Genomic DNA, 15,348 nt, shown 5'->3' with positions numbered 1-15,348 from the left:
TCATTCAATTATTTTTCTGTATTCTCTTGGAATTCATTGATCATTTTTAAAATCATTCTTTTGAATTCTTTATCTGGTATTTCATCCACTTCAATATCTTTGGAGTCCCTTGCTTGTGAGTTGTAAACTTTAGAAGGTGATATGTTACCTTGTTTTTTCATATTTCTTGTATTCCTGTGTTGGATTTTATTCACCTGTTGGGAGGGATTTCTCTTCCACTCTTATGTGTTGGCTTTTTAAGGTCACAGCATTTTCTTGACAAAGTGTTCTGGGATATCAAATTGTAGTGAATTTTTCAATTTATTTCTAAGTGAGTTTTAGTATAGTTTCCCTGCTCAAACTTTGCATGTGGAGCAAAATTAGTGTATTTTGACATAGTGTATATTGTGTCAGAGCTTGAGGATCTCACTTTCCTGGTAGGTCTCAAAAGAATGGGGTCCTTCTTGTAGATCTGGTTATTGTGTTGTGTATAACAGGGTATGTGGGTTCAACCTCTGTGATAGCTCTTCTTAACAATTCTGTATATTGTAAAGAGGCATGGGAGAGATCTAGATTGAGACCCCATCATCGGTGTGGTATCCAAAGTCATTGTGTTAATTGTCTTTGTTTTTGCTGTAGGAGTGGGTCCATGAGTGGGTCCTGAGGAGTCCCCTCTCACCATTCCTTCTTGGGGACTGGTTATTAGTTTGTGGTTTTTGTCTCTTCTATTTTTTGTATTAAAGTATCATTGATGTTTGAGCATGGTTGGTTTGCATGTAGAGCAAAGTGTGCTATTTCTTAACAGCCAAGTCTCTAACCTGTGAACTCATAGTGTCACAGTAGATTCTCAGCACCTCACAGAAAAGAAACAAACAACAACAATAGTAATGAACAATATATAGTATTAAAATAAATACACAGTGCCTAATGTAACATTTGCAGGACTAATAACCACAAAAACAGGAATATTCAAGAGCAAGAAGAATAAATAGCTGTGAACTAGATTTGGCATTAAGTTAAACAGCAGGTGTCAACTACGTAATCCACAGTACTAATAACCACAACAACATGAAGGGTGAGGGTAGGAGTTATAGAAATCAAATAAAAAAATACAGTTCATTAAGAGAAAAGGAAATGTGATAGAAAGGTAAAAGAAACTTTAGAATGTTCAAAACGAGAACAGAGAGAAAGCAGAAGAGATGTAGCAAGTGATGGCTATAAAGAAGGAGAAAATAAAATAAGTACAGAGAAAGAGATAGAATAAGAGAATATGGCTATGAGAGGGAGAATAAAGCAGAGAAAGAGGGAAAAATCAGATTTTAAAAAGAAAAAACCCCACAAACCCTAATGCTTAAAAGACAAGAGAGAAAAAAAAAAGGAAACAAAAATTGCTAATGAGGGGGCTGGGATTGTGGCTCAGTAGTAGAGCGCTTGCCTAGCATGTGTGAGGCACTGGGTTTGATTCTCAGCACGGCATATAAATAAATGAATAAAATAAATGTCCATCAACAATTAAAAAAATGCTAATGAGAAATGAGAAAAAAGGTTTGTGGATATATATATCAAACCAATCACCACAGTGAGAACACACATGCAAAGAAAAAAAAGGGGAAAGAAATTGGAAAAAAATGAAAAAATCATCTCCACTGAAGTGGTCAAAACTGTCAACAAAGATAGATGTTCTATGCCCAACTGTCCTTTCTGTTTCTCCTTGGACTATGTACTGCTTAGAGCAAGTGCTGGGTTCTTAAATCCTTCCTTTTTTGTGCTGCTCACCCAGCTGCCAGCTGGAGTGGCCTGAAACTGAAGCTAGTTAAAATCACCTTCAACTTCCCTTCTCACCAGTGTAAGATAAGGCAGAATGGGAAGTACTGTGCATTGGAGTTTTGCTGGACAGACCAGATCAATGAGTTCTTGGGTGGGGCTACAGCAGAGTTCTAAATGGGGAGTTCTGGTAGCTAGGGCTTAGCTCAAATCAGGCCTTTGGGGACTTTGTTGGGTGGTATCTTCTCTGGGGAGATTAAATCAAAATATCCCTACGGCCAGGGAGATGCCAATCTCTCTTCTGGGGATCTGGATCTCACGGACTCCCAAGAATTCTACTTGTAGGGAAGGGGAGCCAACCTTCCACAGGTCTTGTACACTCTATTGCCTACAAATATGGCCTTCCCAGGGTCAATCCCCAAGTGTAATCATGTCCAACTCTTGAATTTCCCAACCCTCTTCAGCTGCTCATGGGAGCTGCCAGACTCAAAAGGAAATCAAGTCACACTTCCCTCCAAATTCATTCCACCAGGTACAATCTTCTCTGCACCTGTTTTAATCTTGATCTACTAGGCACACCCTAGGACACATGGTGGGTGCTTTCTGGGACAGTTTGACAATATTTGCTGTGATCTCCCAGGCTCCTGCAGCAGTGAGCTGAAATGTAGTCTTCTCAAAATGGCTCTCCACCTGAGTCTGAGCTCTCCACTTGCCGGTTGAGAAACGCAGAGCACTTTGTAAACACCAGCTCACTGTGCAGCGTATGGTTCAGCTAAGGTTGGACTTCTTTTCTGTTCTGCCAAATTTGTCCATTGTGTTTCTCTTTCCATTTGTGTTATCCCCCATGCTGCAGTGAATCTGTGACACTGTCACTTTTGCACCTGGCTTGGCTCCCATATACTTTTTCTTGTCCTTTGTTCAATACTTCCAGGTTTCCGGGTTTTTCCGAATCACCGACTGTCCAATATTGAATTTCAGTCAATTTCTTCAATAACCCTCTTCACCGAGAAGCAGTACTCCTATTGCTTGAATCCCAAGTCATGATACAACTGGATATGCAGCCTTCCTCTAATCCACCATCTGGAATCTCCTGAAACTGATTTCTTGGGACTCCTAACGTCAAGCCCCCTCTGGCTTAGGACTCTGGGAACACCATCACCTTGTTCCTTTAACACTTTTCAGGACAAATGGGAAGACTAGCTAAGCCCTAATTATCTGAAAAAACAATTCCTCTTAGAAACCTGACAGAAGACATGTTGAGGAAGATCTCAATTTTGTTAAGATAGCTTTGTTCGGTATACCCAAAGGTAGCGGATTAGGTATAGTGCATCTTAGGGAAAGTAGATTTTATAAACTGGAAAGTGAGGCACAGGATGGATGAAATCCATCCCTGGTCACAGGTCATATCCAGTAGGTTAGTCTTATTGGTTCAAGAATTTTGCCCATTAAAAATGGATCATGGAAAAAATAAATAAATAAATAAAAATAAAAATGGGTCATGGGTTCACAGAGCATTCCTATGTTCCCTGATCATATGCTTCATCTCTAGGTTTGATCAGCCATTTTTAAAAAGTATGTATTAAGGTAGACAGAAGAAAGAATGCGATGTTATTGTGAAGATCCATCATCACTATTCAAAACGTAATCAAGAACACCCTCCAGTAGCTTTCTGTTTCACTGAGAATAAAATCCAAATCATCAGCAAAGATCTCAGGCCCAATATGACCATGGGGCCCTGTCCATCTCTCCCAACTTACGTCCTCACTGTGCTCCAGCAACATTCCTTGACTCACCAACCCCATTCTCATGTAGGACCTTTGCACTTGTAGCTTCCTCTGTCTTGATGTTAGTCCCCAAAGCTTTGTATGACTACAGAGATCTCAGATCAGAGGCCACCTTCAAAGGCCTTTCTTGACCATTCTAGCAAAAGTAGCACCCCAGTCACTTTCTCTTATATTCTGTTTTCTCTTTATGTCACTGGTCACTATCTGGTATTTTTTTATTTGACTGATTTTAATCAACTCTCTCTCCTTAGTAGAATGTAAGTTCCATGAAGACAGGGTCTTGAGTGTTTCTCCACACCCACAACACCTAGGACAAGGAATGCTTGTTGATTAATTAACATTCTCCTGGTTGGTCAGTAACCACCTTCATTTATATATGAAGGTATTTTTTTTTTATTGGTGAGACATTTTTTCCTAATATATACATTTATATAAGCAAAAATACATGGTATCTATATTTAATAAAGAGTTCTATTGAAAAACTAGAATTATACAAAATTGGAGCTGTCTATTCTAGAGAATTTGTGGCACGTCATTATCATATATGTGAAATTCAATTTCTAATGACTTGTGTGTTTTTAGCATTAAAATATTTAGTTATCAATGATCACTGATAAGAGAAGGTGCTCACTAGGGCAGGATGGGATTCCTGAGAGAGGAGCTGGGTGCACAGGTGGGTTTGTGAGTTCACACATGCCCAGGAACACCCTCAGCTTAGCATGACCTTCATTTTGTAGTCTTTAAGGGCATATGTCTTTAAACTGTAATATACTTGTCAATTACCTGGGGATTTTATTAAAATGCCAATTCTGAGTCGCAGATAGGGCCTGAGATTCTGCATGTTTTATAAGTTTTCACTCAGGTGGCACCTATGAGACTGGCTAGGGCTCACACTTTAAGAAGCAATCTCCAGTTCTGTAAAATTGTCATCTGGGAAACATCCTTCTAGATTAGCTCAGAAAGGAAGTGCTAATCACAGGGGACTCAGTCCCCTGGAGAGAAAAATATAGAGAACTTAATTAAGAAAAAGCAGAAAGGCACTTTCCTGGAAAGAGATGACTCATTTTTTTCTAAATCTGTAATAAACTAAATCTATAAGAACTTAGAATAGAATCCCTTCTGAGTGCTGACTGGTGTGCAGATTTGGGAACTTGTTTAATTCTGATATGGGAATTGTAAATACACACTCCTTTACAAGTCTGAAATTTACAACTCTTGGAACATGGGACAGGAGAAAAGTTTTGTCAATTCTGTGCAGCAGAAGAACTAATATGAATCCACTTCACCCATCAATTATTGTTTTTTCTGGTTTCCCCTTTTAAAAAATTTCCCCTCCTTGCCTCCAACCCTCACCCCTACATGAGGAACTCTAAACTGTCTATGCTAATTGACTTGGCCAGTGATTCACCTGCTGTGACCTTCTCCCACTTGGCTGCGGATCCCATGAGAGGTACACCTGAACTTCTACCTTCCTCCATGTGCTCTAACAGCTTTAGTAAGACTCTGCTATGGGTCTTATTTCGTATTATTTATTATAGTTGTTAACATGCCTATCTCCTCGGGGACCTGGTGGTAGGGGTGGAGTGACTGAAGGGCAGGATTTGGGCATTCCTGGGTCCTTTAGCAACCCTCCAACAGCAATGATTGGACACCATCTGTCATTATTCATAGTAACTTCCTTCCAAGTCCAAAAAAACCTCAAAAAACAAACCTGGCCCTTTTCCTCCAGTTTTTTGTGTTCCTTAAGAAGTTGTTCCACATGCATCACGCTGTCTCCAATGCCCGTAAACTCTGCTAGCTCTTCCAGCAAATTTTCCAGGGCAAGTTTAACCTGCAGGGCACATTAGAACTGTGCAGAAGTAAAACAACAAGCACCCATCTGTAAAGTATAGGTTTGTTATGTTCAAGAAAACCTAAAAAATCTAAAAGGATCAGGACTTGGGTGAATCAATATATGCCTTTCTTCTTTTTTCAGCTTAGTACCTGTCGGGTTAAGCTGGGGATCTAGAGGCACTTGTAGTTAGAATGTTAGAACTACATTCAACAGCTCATCAGTCTAAAAGCAACTTAAACCAACACTGAAATGCCACATATGTCAACAGGAAAATGGGATAATGGGATTCTAGACTGCTGTTACTCCACTGCAAATGTGGGGGTCTATGAAACAGTAAGGATGTAAAGAGGGAGCTGGATTAGGCAAAAGAGGAAATCCCAATCCCAGAGCATCTAAGGGGAAAGAGAAAAATCAAAGGTTTGTATGAAAAATGGAGGTTATATTAAGAAAAAGGAAGTTATATTAAGAAAGAAAACAATACCTTATAAAAATTGTGCTCAAAGCGCTGTAGTTGTAGGCATTGGTTAAGTTTCAGGTGATGCTCAGACCAAAACTGACTAAAGGCTTTTTCTGTTTCATCCAATTGAACTAATAGCCTTTTAAGAAATAACGAAAAAGCAACTTTATGTTAGCATTCATTTCTACAGGTGTCTGCATAGGCCTATGTTATGTACCACCTATGTCTTCCATCAATGTTATTAATTGTGACATTCTGTGTATTATTAAAGACTGTGTCACCTGTGTCTTTCTTAGGGTTTAGTGGGTCCCACACATTCAGACACCTGCAGTACAAGAAGAAACTTAACTCCAGATGCAGCCACTGTGCTTTAAAAATGTGCTTCAGGTGACCCAACCTTTGTGCCTTCTTCTTTTTCCACCTGAGACTACACATGTGTAAATAATAGCATCAAACCAACATTTTATTGGAAATGAAGCTCAACAAATACCATCATCTCTCTGGAAATCCTGGTATTGGAGCATATCATTAGAGGAGGGAATGGAACTCTCCTAAATATTATTTATTTCACGCTTTAGTCCCAAATATTATTCTTTCTTGGCCTCAATAAGACCCAGTAGTATCTATTCCAGCCTGTTCTTAGTTGTTTTAGAACATCTAGGTCTACATTCTCTCCTGAGAAATCAAAGTCCACCTATTCACTCACCTTTCCATGGTAGCTACATTCTCAAGTTCACTGTGATTGAGTTTTCTGGTGGGATTTTTGGTTGTTGGTTCTTGGATGCATGATAGTAGGGTGGTCCCTTGTTCTCCAAGTAATTTCAGCTCATCCTAGAAAAGCAAAAATATAGACTTTCTTAGAAGGAATCCACAAAAACAAATTCACGGTATTTGGGGGGTGAGGAGAAAGGTAGATCCATATGTTTTTCATTTAGGATGTTAAATGTCAAAGAAGTCAAGATGCAGTCAATTAATTTAAAAATTAATTTATCCTTAATAAGTAGTGCATACTCATGATACGAGATTCAAAATATACAAAAGGGTGTGACATGAAAAGCAATTCTTTTGTCCCCAGCCTATCTACTTTCCCTCTCCAAAAGCAAATATCTATTAAGATTTTTGTGGGGCTGGGGATGTGGCTCAAGTGGTAGTGTGCTCGCCTGGCATGCGTGTGTCCCGGGTTTGATCCTCAGCACCACATACAAACAAAGATGTTGTGTCCGCCAATAACTAAAAAATAAATATAAAATTCTCTCTCTCTCTCTCTATTTAAAAAAAAAGATTTTTGTGTAGATCTCAAGCTGTTGTTGTACATTAAAAGCAAACCTAGTTAATAAAAATCTGTTTCTAATCCAAGATAGTGACCAGAAACAAAAAAAATAATGGCAGAAATTGAATGTTAAGTGTGACATCTGCCAAACAATAATAATAATACAATAACTGCTAGTGGACCATGAAAGCATTTTATCTGGTCTCATTAGTAAACACTCCCCTCTGCTAACTGTCCCCTAATTGTGGCCTGGTCCAAATCAAGAAGATTATCAGAAATGAGCAGCAATTTCAGTTTGACATGGAAAGATTTGGACTTCCAAGGCAACTACTAATTCTATAATACTCTTTTAACATGGTGCTTTGCAAGCTATTTTTGAAGCTATTTTCTTTCAAATCCAGTAGCTCACAGACCTCACCTTGGAGGTCACCTGTCATTACCACAAACTTTAATCATAAGGTCCAGGCTGAAAGCCAAAAGGAGCATATTCAGCCTGAGAATTTTACTCTTCAGAATTCTGGGTTTAGTTCCTGGGTCACTGGGGCTGGTTTGATATGCTCTTGAGGATTAGAGGAGGCCCATGATTTTAACTGAAATACTGAAATACTCTTCTGCCTGTGAGCACTGAAACTGTTCTTCTAGGCTAAGCCACCTCTTCACCCTTCACACAGCCTCCAGCTAAGGGAGGAATCTACACCCACCCCCCAACTATGTTCACATAGAATTCCTGGGTCCTCTCAGCCTCATGCCTTTCTTCCTTGCCTCCCATCTCACTCCAGTATTTCCCTTAAAGGGTTACTTTGTCCATACCCAACTTCCAACTTGTCCCTAGATCTGTGTGATGTCTAGACAGCCCCTTGGATTCCCTGACTCTGTCCAATTCAGACAAGGCCCCAAGTCAGCAAATGGCAGTCTCTCCTTCCTGGGGAATTGGATGCATCCCTTCTTTTCCACTCTCAAGTATGGGCCCTCTTTTCTTCTTATCTCATCAATGCTCATTAAATATTTGCAGAGTAGCTAAATTAGTAATAGTCTAAAAGAAGACAGGTTACAAATGAATAAAGATACATCAGATATGATGGGAAAACAGTATTCATGTATACTTGTCCTTCCTTACCCTTTTTTTCCTCCACCCATTGAAGAGGGTCCTGGATTTTCCCACTCAGTTTCTTAACTGAACCTCGGAAAGGATTCTGGTATTATTTTACAGGTGCACACACGCACACACACACACACACGCACACACACTTTGCAATGCAGATGGGAAGGAAGGTGGTGAGGTTAAAGGAAAAGAGGCATATAGCTTAGTACAGAAGGAGATATGGAGACCTTGGGAGAGGGACTAAAAGGAGAGACACATTCAGAGAGCTGCAGACATGAGGGAAGTATCTGAGACAGGGAAGGTGGATAAGTGATTTCATACCCTGTGTATCACTTTCACACTGTTTAAAACAAAACAAAACAAAACAAAAACCACAGGCAAAAATCATGACCTGGTTACTGCTTTGGGACTAAACCGCATGGTCAGCTTCAGTAAGGTTACAAAAAATCTGCCATAACAAAAGGGAAAGATGGAGCAACTATGGTTCTCAGAAAGGGTAAAGGTAAGGAGCCCAATCCCAAAACAGAGTTTCAGTTTCCATGGAAAGATAATGTCCTTCATCCTTTTGAGTATTTAATTTTTTTACTGCCTGCACTCAGTGTGGATGGAGGAGCTCAGGGCACTGTCTCTGGACCCTGTGTATAAATTCATGCTCCCTTCCAGCAAGTTTCCTTCCTTTGTATCCACCAGTGGCGGCAGAGTGAGTACTGCTTGCAGAGTGAGAGAGCCCACTGCCTGTCCAAGTCTCCTGTACTCAGGAAACGGGAGCCTCCCTGTGGAGAAGGGGCAAGCACAGAGCTGGGCACTGTGCCATGGGCTGAGTCCAGCCTCTAGTTCATCATCCAGCGGAGACAGAGGCAGCGCATGGGCAGTGAGCCAAGCTGTGTGTACTAGTCTCATTCATCAGGAACAGAACCCCTCCCGGGGAAAGCTAAAGCTGGTTATGTGCACACGTGCTCTTCCTTCCTGACTCTCAGATGGGAGAGTGAAATCACAGACAACAGAGTTTCAAATCTTAGCACCAAGCCCAGTGGCCATGATCTCATTGGATAGAAAATTACACATCCTGTACCAAAATTGGAAGCACTCTTGGACTGTAAGGATGAATTAAGAGCCAAATTGCGGTTCACACTGAGGGGGAAGGAATTTATGTTACTAAATAAGAGCCTTCTTTAAAGTCATTGGTTTGTTTAAAAGTTTGATAAGATTGTTCTGCTCTGAATGTTTTCAGATTTTGTTTTTCCTGTGTGAACAGATTAGTTTGATATCCCAGGATAGCCAAAAGAAAGAGACTGCATTAGATGATAGTGTTGAACAAAGTAGTAACAACTCCACAGAGAATTAGCAAATGAGGCTATAAAAACTCTTGAATTCAATAGCTCTAGTATTTTGACTGCTTGTCAAGTGACTGGGTGGTTATGGGGATCTAAGATAAGGGATCTCAAAGATCCCAGGAGAAGGTTAATCAAATAGTCAAGTCAAGTATCCCAATGCCATGCTAGCTGTTTAGAAACTGTTTTAGAAATTTTTCTCTTTAGGGTGAGAGAAAAAAAAATAAATCATACACCATAACTTTTATACATATTAAAACAGATTTAGAAGTTCACTGTTCTGAGGAATTAATCTTACACTATACTGGCTTTTCACTTAGGAAGATGTTTTCTAAATGAAAAAGAACTCATTTAATTTCTTAGAGAATGTTTAGTTAAAAGGTAGGTAAGGGCTAGGGATGTAGCTCAGGGTAGAGCGCTTGCCTAGCATATATGAGGCCCTGGGTTCAATCCCCAGCACGGAGGGAAAAAGAAAAAAAGGTAGAGAGAACACTAAGATGTAAAATAAGATATATGTAAATAACTATAAAAAGCTATTAAGTTATAAATAAAAATTCAAAAAGTATTTCCTTTTTCTAATATAAATCATTTTCTTCTTAATGCATTTTTGGTTGAGAAAGAGGAAAAATATAACTCCAGTTTAATAATTTTGACATTCTTGCTTCTAAGTTATAAGGAGGAAAGAAATAAATTTATATTTGGCCAATAATTAGGCATCACAAAAAGGAAAACCTTCTGTATTATTTTTAAGAGAATATTAATATTACTTGGAAAGACAGAATATTTTAAATCCAAATTCACTTAATATAAATAAAATTGAGAATTTTATCCTCAAATAGTTACAGGTCTTGTCCATGACCTTGGGGCAGCATGGAATAGAAACATAAGCATGATCTTCAGTTTATGCAAGGCTGCATTTATTTTCTTACTAAAAGGAGAATTCAATGGAATCCCCTACATTCTTTTTAATTGTCTTACAGGTTATATAGAGATATTTAACTGAATTGAAATATGATAATTAGAGTGTAAAATTATTTCTTTACAATTGTCAAATAGCATTCCACATTCTGTGGATCTAAAAAGTTACTCCACGGCATAATCAGAGTTGTGTGTTCTAAGTCTGAAAATAGCTGGTCACCATGCACAGGAAAATGCTCTTCCTCCATCTTGTAGACTGGTTCCTTCCCATTCTGTTACCTTTGTGGAACTCTGCCTGTGTCAAAACTATACAGTGCCTGCTCATCTGACTTTCCCAGAGTATCGCCGCTGCACAGACAGCAGGACTTATCTGATTGGTTTTCACTCCCTAGGTATGTGTCCTTGTATAAAATCCAAACTTTTAAACTTTTTCTCCAGAGCACTGTATGTGCCCTTACTACACCTAACTTGGAAAGGGCTGAACTTTTTTTTTTTTTAAGTGCCAGGAATTGAACCCAGGGCCTCCTGCATACTAAGCAAACACTCTACCACTAAGCTATATCCCTAAACCAAGCTGAATTCTAATCTGTACCCAAAAGTTGCAAAAATGCTGTGCTTAATGGTTGCCTGAGAACTGTCCAAGTGACAGGTTGTCATCTCGGGTGCTTCTGATCCGTAGCTGCTCCTTGGAAGAAGGCTCTGTGCTCTGTGTTCATGACCGCCTGTGCAGAGCTCTGTTTTACAGTTCCTGTCTGGCAGCCTGCCATGCTCAGCATCCTTCCCATTACACTCTGTCCTACTAACTGCTGCTCTGCAGACTCCTAAAGGTCTTAGTCTGTGCATCTGCAAACTCTTTCCTTAGCAGACTTCACCAGGCACTCCCAACCCTGCTTTCTGCAACCTGGACCTCACAGGAATCAGGGGAGGTGAGCTTGGCCAACTACTTGGAACAGAAAAAGGTCAAGCTTTCAGAGGCATTTCCTGGGAAAATCTCCAAGATGCTGTCAGGATTTCAGTTTCATTCCAGATCTTTGGATCACTCGGAGTAGGCTTGGGAATACACTTTGAGCTCTTTCTGGATGACAACTCCCTGAAAGGTGGAGTTCAGCAATGTTCTCTGGAATTAATTTCCCTAAACCACTAGACCCTCAGACTCCCCTAACCAGACTTTATGTTTCTCAAAGTTGCATTTTTGGGTTTTTTCTTGGCCCATAGTGGTGGGTCCTCAATAATTAACACCAAATAAGTGAACAAACCAGCCATCTAGCAAAAAGTTTTGCAATTATTGAGTTACAGATAAGAGTGCAGCAATTTCAAATTTGATGTATCAAAGATTCACACGATGCTAAGGTGTACCAATGCCCAGTCCTTAGTTTGCTGTCTACTGAAAATGGGTCTTCTGATTAATAATGCATTCAGTCTGTTTGTGTTTCCCAAGGCAGAAAGGGCCTGACAGACATGCAGCGAGAAACTCCAGGAGGACTTCTCTTACTGCATAGTCTGAAAAATCTGCCAAACTCCCTTCTCAGCAGGTTCTGACATGCTTTTGGGAATCACTTAATAGGCATCGCTCCTCCTCCTAAAACCCATTTCAGAGCACCTTCCACAGTCCCTTTTCTCAAATTACTCTTCAAATAAAACAAAACATCCCTGAGAAACTGAAGCACTTCGTCAGTTTATTAGTCCGACCCCAAACTTCACAACAACTGCTGGAAAGCTCAGATTTGGAATCAACTCTCTTTCCTCTCCACCCTGGCAATGCCATGTCATCTTGCTGTGTTCTAAGCAGAGTCATCATAAGAGATCTGCCCTTGGACGGGTGCTTATACACCTCATCTTGCCAGCACAGTGCTGGAAGGGGTTTGTCTTCCCTAGGCTGCTTTCCCTAGATCTCACATTCACCAGCCTCCAGAGATTTTTCTCTTCACATACTGCCTATATGGAAGGTCTCAGATGGACAATGGCTGCCAAGTGACTGGAGAAGAAGCAAAAAGAGTCTTCACTCTAATTCTGCTATGGTGTGTGCCAGGAGCTGGCCTTTGAGAGGCCACTGACTGACTACTCACCTGCAGTTTGTCCTGCTGCCTTGTGTGGGACATGAGAAGGTCTTCAGTGGAGAGCATGCCTCTGGGCAGCTCTGTCATGGCCAGGCAGGACCCAAATGTCTGCAGCATCTGAGCAGTATTCTTCAATGTCAAGGCAAAGTTTTCTATGGCCTGGAAAATCAGACAATTATAATAACATGGAGCAGTTAACATTCACCAATATGCTTTCTCAATGGAACAACACTGAATTAGCTATGTTTTTCTCAGTGCCACATATTGTCCCTGATACTATATTTATCTATCACCTCAATAATATAGAGTTGGAGGCATTTGCTGTACTTTATATGAAACTCCAACAAGTTAATTGAATTGCCCAAAATCATATTACTTGGGCAGGAAGGGAGAAAGGGAGGATACAACCAAGATCAGTGGGTTCAGGGCTCTGTTCATTACTCCAGGGTAATGAACATTAAGTCTGACTCCAGATTTACGCAGGTGCAATGCCACAAAGGGCAGAACCACCCCACCTTCTTTCTTAAAAAAAACCTCACCTTCTCTTCTAAGTCCTTGCAATACCTTCTCTTTTCCCCCATCCCTCCTCCAGCTTCCTGCTGCCTCTGAGAGGCCTGTCAAATCCTGCTGAGAGGATATGAAAATTGGGAGGGGAATGAAGATAGTGATTAAGTCACTAGTGACCTTTTTGAGAGTTATTTCCATCTATGGGATGGATTTGGGACCTCTTCCTGTCCCATCTCTTTTATAAAATTTTCAAGAACTGTGTCACACTCTTCTCTGTACTCCCAGGGTGTGGTACCAGAGGGTGCCCATAAACTGCTATTGAGTTAATGGAAAAAACAAAAAGGTTCTACAGAATTTTCATTTAGGAAGAAATGACCTCTGTTCCTACATTATCAGAGAACTGTTTCTGAAAACCCAAACCCACATCATAAAGAATGTACCAGATCTAACAGGGCCTGTCTCTATGCCAGGGCCTGGGGCTGGAGCTGGCATGATAAAGCTTCCAGAGCACTGCCCACTCCCTCTACTGTCTGGACCCAAAAGGTTCTCTACTTCAGCTGTTTTCATACTTGAAGCATTGCTGTGGGAGGACATTTCCCTGTTAGCACAAGCATTTGAACAGCCACAACTTTGAGCACCTTAGCACTTCTGGCTTAGAAATCCAAACTCTTTTGTAAAAATCTTTCTTTCAACTAGACTAGTTTCATTATATTGAGATAACTATATATATATATATATATATCACTCTCTCAATTGTATTCACTAATAGCCTATGATGAATAACAGAGAAAAAAACACTGGGAGGAATAATAAAAAAATAGTAAGATTATGATATATTTTGCTTTATATGCACGATTTCTTCTAATGCATCTTAGTCACCATTATTATCATCCCACATTATATAGATGAGGAAACTAAAGCATGTTGAGAATAATTTCCCAGAAGACATATCAAAAAATACATGGCAGAGGTGGGATTGGAGTCAGATGAGATCTGGCTCCTGAGCTATACTCTTAAGTGCCATATTATCTTACAATTTGGCATTCAAAGCTATATTTAGCAAAATTAGATTTAAAACTAGATCCTCAGAAGATCTCGGCCTTGAGAGTTGAAGATTCGAATCAGAGTTCAGATCCTAATCTTCCCTAATCGTGTTATTTGGATAAGCCATGTGGTGCAGTTGAGTTCCAGAGTCCTCACTTGAAAAATAGGAGAAATGCTTTCTGTTCTGTGGGGATTTTTTTTTTTTTTTGGATAAAAAAGGATAGCAACTGTGAAAGGATTTTGGTGACAATAAATACTTTACAACTATGATAATAACAGTGACCACCCTGAATGTCAGGTGTGAGGCCTGCAAATGTCATCCTTGAAACAGAGGAGAGGTCACCTATTAACAAATTAACTTGATTCCATGTTACTCCCTGAATAATCACCTTGGAAATGGGCAGAGGACCTGATTGTAATATGGGAATTAAAAAGAGGTTGGTTTAGTTCTTTTTAGTCATAGTTCTGCCACTACTTGACCATTTGACCTTAGATAAGCTTCTTTTTTACTCTGAAGATCACTTTCCTGTATAATAAAGTGATTGAAGTAAATGATGTTAAGGTTGTTTTGAGTCCTAACCTTTCTATGCGTTTCTCAATAACCTGATATCCAAAAAGCACAAAATAAAGAAGAATCTATATGTTTCAATCATAAGATATACAACAATGTGTATGTGCTTCTATACTATTCTACTAAGTTTTTAACTAGATGTGTGTATATATAAAATTATCTACCTGTGGAAAAGGCATGAACAGAATATCACTGGTCTTCTAATACTTAGTTGCATTTTTTAAAGTTCACTATCATGTGTTTAAGACATGCACAACCACAAACAAGGTGGCTATAAACTAGGTCTAGTGGGGAAGGAAGTGTGTAAATGTCTGCTCATGCCATCTCTAACCACTCTTCATGACCTTGGCCTTCTTAACTAAGTTTTCAAAGACCTATTTTTGTCTCTGAAACAAAAAGGTCAAGGTTTATCTCTTTAAAATGTATTTATCATAAATTTGTCTGACTTGAGGTAACTTGAAAAACATGAATAGCATGATAAAATAAGTATCTGGTAGAGAAATCAGAGCAAAGGGGAGAGCTAGTTAGCCCAATAAGGCTGAGTGAATTCTTTTTGATTATCTAGGAAGTTGAGAAATAAAGCCTAGAAGCACTCCAGGTTCCACCATTTATATGGTCTAGCATATAAAGAGGTCTGCAGCCTAGGAAGACCCCCTCACATCCCCTCATTTATAACACTCTACATTAACTTCCCTGACAACTTTCTTAGTTAGACTTATTTAGAATTATA

The 15,348-nt window shown here is 39.6% G+C and overlaps 1 protein-coding gene across 4 annotated transcripts in view; it reads right to left on the bottom strand.

Moving 5' to 3' along the window:
- The window catches only part of Mcf2l2 (MCF.2 cell line derived transforming sequence-like 2), a 279,778-nt gene that overhangs the window by 141,604 nt on the left and 122,826 nt on the right, over positions 1-15,348 (bottom strand). For all 4 annotated transcript variants that reach the window (XM_071615435.1, XM_071615436.1, XM_027942238.3 and 1 more), the window contains 4 exons: positions 12,506-12,655; positions 6,525-6,649; positions 5,843-5,957; positions 5,239-5,358 (listed from right to left, as the gene is read on the bottom strand). In XM_071615435.1, coding sequence (XP_071471536.1) covers positions 5,239-5,358; positions 5,843-5,957; positions 6,525-6,649; positions 12,506-12,655 — 510 coding nt within the window. The remainder of the gene's footprint in view (positions 1-5,238; positions 5,359-5,842; positions 5,958-6,524; positions 6,650-12,505; positions 12,656-15,348) is intronic.

This window comes from Marmota flaviventris, chromosome 8 (genome assembly GCF_047511675.1).
Source record: "Marmota flaviventris isolate mMarFla1 chromosome 8, mMarFla1.hap1, whole genome shotgun sequence".
Classification (NCBI taxonomy): domain Eukaryota; kingdom Metazoa; phylum Chordata; class Mammalia; order Rodentia; family Sciuridae; genus Marmota; species Marmota flaviventris.
The sequence above is the reverse complement of the archived record's forward strand: the minus strand, read 5'-3'. Positions and strand labels throughout refer to the sequence as shown.